The 5,927-nt window shown below is 45.2% G+C and overlaps 1 protein-coding gene across 1 annotated transcript in view; it reads left to right on the top strand.

The window, feature by feature from the left end:
• Positions 1-3,654: 3,654 nt before the first annotated feature.
• LOC101984348 (glutathione S-transferase Mu 2) overlaps positions 3,655-5,927 on the top strand; it is a 4,270-nt gene continuing 1,997 nt past the window's right edge. The window contains exons 1-5 of the mRNA XM_005367866.3: positions 3,655-3,934; positions 4,187-4,262; positions 4,664-4,728; positions 5,003-5,084; positions 5,185-5,285. Coding sequence (XP_005367923.1) covers positions 3,899-3,934; positions 4,187-4,262; positions 4,664-4,728; positions 5,003-5,084; positions 5,185-5,285 — 360 coding nt within the window. The 5' untranslated portion in view covers positions 3,655-3,898. The remainder of the gene's footprint in view (positions 3,935-4,186; positions 4,263-4,663; positions 4,729-5,002; positions 5,085-5,184; positions 5,286-5,927) is intronic.

Raw genomic sequence — 5,927 nt, 5'->3', positions numbered from 1 at the left:
CAGGCCCTGATGGACTCATATAAAAATTCTTTCAGACCTCCAAAGGAGAATTATAACCAATACTCCTTAAATTATACAAATGACATAGAATCAGAAGGAACACTTTTAAACTCCTTCTACAAAGTCTGTAGTACTTTAATATCAAACCAGAGAAAAATACAACAACAACAAAGAAAACTACTGGCCAATATTTCTGATAAACACATGCAAAGTTCTTAGTAAAATGCTTACAAACTGAATATAGGCATATAGCAAAAAGATCATCCACCACAATTGAGTTGGCTTTTTCCTGGAGCTGCAGAGAGAGTTCAAAATATATAAGTTAATGAATGTAATAAATAATAAAAATAAATTTAAAGATAAAAATTGCATGATCAATCAGCCTACGGTCCACAACCCCGGAGAACCCAGTCAACAAAGAGGACACTAAGGGAGACATACATGGATCTATATAGAAAGGAGAAAAAGACAAGATCTCATGAGTAAATTGTGAGTTATCAATTTATTTTTTAACAACACAAAAAACATAAAAGTCATACATTTTGGGGGCATACCATGTGACTTCTTTTTATATACGCGTCACTTCTTCATGGTGGAAACACTGGATGTCCATTCTTTCTGTTATTTGGAAGATGGACCACATCGTCAGGGTGTAGTCACCTGAGGTGCAGTGTCATATGGGAGCCTCCTCCTAACTGCAACTCAGGACCCATGAGCTCCCTCTCTCCAGTCTCTTCTCTCTGGCACTTCTCAGCTTCGAACACTCACCATTTCCACTGAGCTCCCATCACCTCCTCGTCCTTCCTCCTCATCTTCCTCTGTCTTTGAGACAGAATCTCGCTATGTAGCCCAGGCTGCCCTCAGAGTCCCAATGATTTTCCTGACCCAGTGCTGGGACTATGGGCAGTGTCATTACATTTGGCCAGGAGTTTGTGTTCTTTCCCTATTTGTGTAGTAACCTCTGTTAGAGGAACAGCTGGCAGAGATTTTCTCCCATGCCTCAGGAGCGCTCCCTTTGCTGTGTAGAAGCTTTTTCCTTTAATGCATTCTTGCTTGTCAAATTTTGTATTTATTTTCTGAACTATTGAACCCTAATACAGAAAAAAATCATCTATGTATGCCTATATCTTAGAGCTCATTCCATGTGTTTCCTTCTAGAAATTTCTAAATTTCAAATCTTTTTTTTTTTTTTTTGACAGGATTTTTCTGTAGCTTTGAACAGCTTTGGACCCTGTCCTGGAACTAGCTCTTGTAAACCAGGCTGGCCTCGAATTCAGAGATCTGCCTGCCTCTGTCTCCCGTGAGCTGGGATTAAAGGTGTGCGCCACCACTGCCCAGCTAAATTTCAAGTCTTAATTAAGGCCTTTGATTCATTTTCAGTTTGTTAGTTTCTTTTTTCAGTGTGAGATGCAGAAATCTCATTTCGCTAGTTTCTACATGTGGATATCTGGTTTTATTCTTTCCTTTTTTAAAAATATAGTTCACAGTATTCTGGTCTCCTTCAGTGGATTTCTGGAGTCATTATCTCCATTTTGGACTGAGGTAGAAGTGTGTGTGTGGATACACATTTTGGGAAGGAAACTGCAATGGAAGGCCACAGAAAATAAGGGCCACTTAGTAAGGACAGATGGGACCACGCCCAAGCCAGCGACTTCTGCAACCAGGACCAAGCCAGCAACCTCCATGGGAGCAGGCCTAATCCAGCAAACTCTGCAGAGCAGGCCTAAACCAGGGACATTCACAGGAGCAGGCCCTACCTCCATGGCAGCAAGACCACATACTAAGAAACAAAGCAAACCTCACTAGCCACACACAGACACAAAAATTTGAAATAACCCCCTGTATCTTATTGGATCACAATGGCTTAAAATTAGAATTCAACAGCAACACTAATGTCAGAAAGCCCACAAACACATGGAAATTAAACAATGCTCCCCTGAATCACCAATGGGTCAAAGAAGAAACAAATAAACAAATTAAAGACTTCCTAAACTTCAATGAAAATGACCACATGACATACCCAAATTTATGGAACACAATAAAAGCACTGTTAAGAGGAAAGCTCATAACACTTAATGCCTATATAAACAAGCTGGGAAAAAAATCCCACACTGATGAGTTAACAGAACACCTGAAAACTCTAGAACAAAAAGAAGCAAACTCACCCAGGAAGACTAGACAGCAGGAAATAATCAAATTGAGAGCTGAAATCAACAAAAGAAAAACAAAGAAACAATACAAAGAATCAACTAGACTAAGAGTTGATTCTTCAAGAAAATCAACAAACTAGACAAACCTTTATCTAAATTAAACCAAAAGGCAGAGAGAGAATATCCAAATTAACAAAATAAGAAATAAAGGGGCTGGGGGCTGGAGAGATGGCTCAGAGGTTAAGAGCATTGCCTGCTCTTCCAAAGGTCCTGAGTTCAATTCCCAGCAACCACATGGTGGCTCACAACCATCTGTAATGAGGTCTGGTGCCCTCTTCTGGCCTGCAGGCAACACACAGACAGAACATCGTATACATAATAAATAAATATTAAAAAAAAATAAATATTTAAGAAATAAAGGGGGAACATAATAACATACATGGAGGGAATCCAGAGAATCATTAGGTTATACTTTGAAAACCTTTACCCCACAAAATTGGAAAATTTAAATCAAATGAATATTTTCCTGGATAAATACCATGTACTAAAATTAAATCAAGGTCAGATAAGTAAATTAAACACATCTATAAACGAAGAAAACAGCTAAAGAAACAGTCATCAAAAGTCTACCAACCATAAAAAACCCAGGACCAGATGGTTTTAGCACAGAATTCTATAAGATTTTCAAAGAAGAACTGATACCAATACTACTCAAATGGCTCCACACAATAGAAACAGGAGGAACATTGACAAACTTTTTTTTTTTTTTTTTTTTTTTTTTTTTTTTTTTACGAAACTACAATTACCATGATACCCAAACAACACGAAGCCATTACTAAAACAGAGAATTGCAGACCAATCTCCCTCATGGACACTGATGCAAAAAATACTCAATAAAATACTGGAAACCGAATTCAAGAACACATCAGAAAAATCATCCACATGACCAAGTTGGCTTCATCCCAGAGATTGCAGGGATGGTTTAACATATGAAAATCTGTCCATGTAATCCACCATATAAGCAAACTGGGAAAAAAAAAAACCCACATGATTATCCCATGAGTTGCTGAAAAGCCTTTGACAAAATCCAACATCTCTTCATGACAAAGGTCTTGGGATACAAGGGATATACCTCTGAAACCTTTGTTTTGCTTGATAAAAAGCAATTCTTTACTGGGGAACGTGTATCTCGGTGTGGTTTTGCTTTGCATCTTCTGTTTGCTCAGTGATCCTGAGTGTTTCTCATGCATCTACAGGTCACATACATAAGTGACTGGGAGTTGCCTGGCTCATCAGAGTCCTGCAGGCCATCTGGGAGCACAGACAATGCCTGGGGCTGGAGGCATCCTGTTATGTTCCAGCTCAGCCACCAGGATTCAGACAGAGCCAAAGCAGGGAGGGGCTGATGGTGAAGCATAAGCAATGCCAGGAAGATAAAGGGACAAGCACACCACAGGGAGAGCAGGGAGCTGCAGACCCAGGTGCTAGCCTAAGCCTTCCTTTTGCTGAGACTTATTTCCTGAGTCAGTCTGAGATGAGACTAGATTTATTTTGCCCTGCCCCTGGATCCCTGACTCCTTCCTCCGGCACTCCCTGCCCTGGAATGTCTGCAACTTGAGACTCCGTAAGCCCATAGTCCAATAGAAAAGCAGAACCGATTCCCACCTCCTCCGGCCTAGACTAGGAGGGTTCAGAAAACTCAAACTAGCAAGATCCAGGTTGGCCTGCTCTGGATACCACCCAGCACCATGCCTGCCACACTGGGTTACTGGGACATCCGTGGGGTGAGTACAAGAGCAACTGCTCGGTGGGACAGAGACATGGGGTGGGAAGCAGCTAGGGCTGACTTCTTACTGATAGATGGGGCTCCGAACTTGCTAGAAAACTTTGCATGTCGGGAAACACAGGAGAGCTTGTGCTTATGAGGCCTGTGAGTGAGCTTGTGGGGAGACTGCAGGTGTATGGAGACTCACCGAGGTGGCTAAGGAAGCATGTCGGAGTTCCCCCGTCTGTGACCTGCCATGTCTTCTTTCCAGCTGGCTCACGCCATCCGCCTGCTCTTGGAGTACACAGACACAAGCTATGAGGAGAAGAGATACACCATGGGGGACGGTGATTACACACTGGTGCTCAGATGGGGGAATCCCCTGCTCACTGGTGCCCAGCAGCACTTGTCTGACTCCCTGTGGCTCAGCTCTAAAGTCGGATTTCTAAAAACCTCCTTGAATTTGGTCTTTCAGTGGAGGGCTGGGTTGCCTTCTACATTAATTGGATGATGTTCTCCTCTGGGCTTGTTTAAATGTCTTGTAAATCTCAGTGATGTAGTGCCCACAGTCCTTACAAGCATCCTATACCCTTGGGGTATGCAAAACTGGGTCAGGCTGCAAGATCTCCTTCTTGTGCCGGCTGTGTGTGTGTGTGTGTGGGGTGTCTCATGCCTGACTCCTTGGAAAGGTCCCTAGAGAAGGACTCTGAGTCATTGGGGTGCTTTCTTTTCATATCTTGTCACACAGCTCCCGACTTTGACCGAAGCCAGTGGCTGAATGAGAAGTTCAAGCTGGGCCTGGACTTTCCCAATGTAGGTGCAGGGAAGGGAGGTTTGGGGAAGGCATGGCGTCCTCACCTCATCTCCTTGCCTGGTTGAGGGATTTGGGGGTCAGAGCTTCTGCTCCCCTGCTCCTATTCCTGGTGGCTGCACAGGGTGATGGGCTGTGCCCCAGCTCTTCCATTCAGTGTGCACTGTGTTCATTGGTGGCTTCCCATGCCAGGTACCCTGAATGCCAGGCCCCTTTCTCAGGGAAGTGATGATGAGACCCCGTATCCCATCTGACTGTCCCTGCTTGTCTCTCCAGCTGCCCTACTTAATTGATGGATCTCACAAGATCACCCAGAGCAACGCCATCCTGCGCTACCTTGCCCGCAAGCACAACCTGTGTGAGTGGGGCTGGCTGCAGGGTGGGGCAGAAGCCATCCTCTTGGCTTGCCTGGGGCGGGATGCTGAGGGTGACTCTGTGCTGCGCTGCGCGTGCTGCAGGTGGTGAGACGGAGGAGGAGAGGATTCGGATGGACATTTTGGAGAACCAGGCTATGGATACCCGCATACAGTTGGCCATGGTTTGCTACAGCCCTGACTTTGTGAGTCCCACCGCCTCTGAGTCGGAACTGGCCCTGTACTTTTTGCCCCGGAATCCCCTCTGGTCCAGTCGCCCCCAGAGCCTCTCAGTGCGAATCACTGTTCGGTGTTTGAAACTGCCTACAGAGGAACCCCATCACCGCCAAGTGAAAACGCCCAGTCATGGCTCCTAAGTCTGAAGATCCAGTCCAGACTCTCCACAGTGGGGCTCCAGCCCCTGACAGTACAGACAGAGCTCAGACTGCTCCAGTTCCTGCTGCTGGTTCTATCATGAGCCTTAAAGCGTTGCCGCTTCTGCAGCACAGACCCTCACACTTTGAGACTAGCAAACGGAGAAGGGGGGCTTGGAGGGATACTCTTCCTGAATGGACTCCTGAGCTGTGTCCTTGATACCCGCAGAGATAAACAGGTCTTCCCAATAGACAACACAGTAGGCCCAAGGCCTTTGATCCTCTGTTTCCTTTTGTCCTCTCAAATACTCCTCATCTCTTTGGAAACTGTACCAAAGCATCCCGTCACCCCACACCCAGCAGGTGTGACTTGTTTGCTTCTGTCTCCTGTGAGTTCGGAACCAGGTGCCCACAGGCGTCTTGGGTCTGATGCATAGTGGTTCTGACAAGAGTGGTAGAGATGGGGGGGGGGGG

Source organism: Microtus ochrogaster, unplaced genomic scaffold (assembly GCF_000317375.1).
Source record: "Microtus ochrogaster isolate Prairie Vole_2 unplaced genomic scaffold, MicOch1.0 UNK25, whole genome shotgun sequence".
Classification (NCBI taxonomy): Eukaryota; Metazoa; Chordata; class Mammalia; order Rodentia; family Cricetidae; genus Microtus; species Microtus ochrogaster.
The sequence above is the reverse complement of the archived record's forward strand: the minus strand, read 5'-3'. Positions and strand labels throughout refer to the sequence as shown.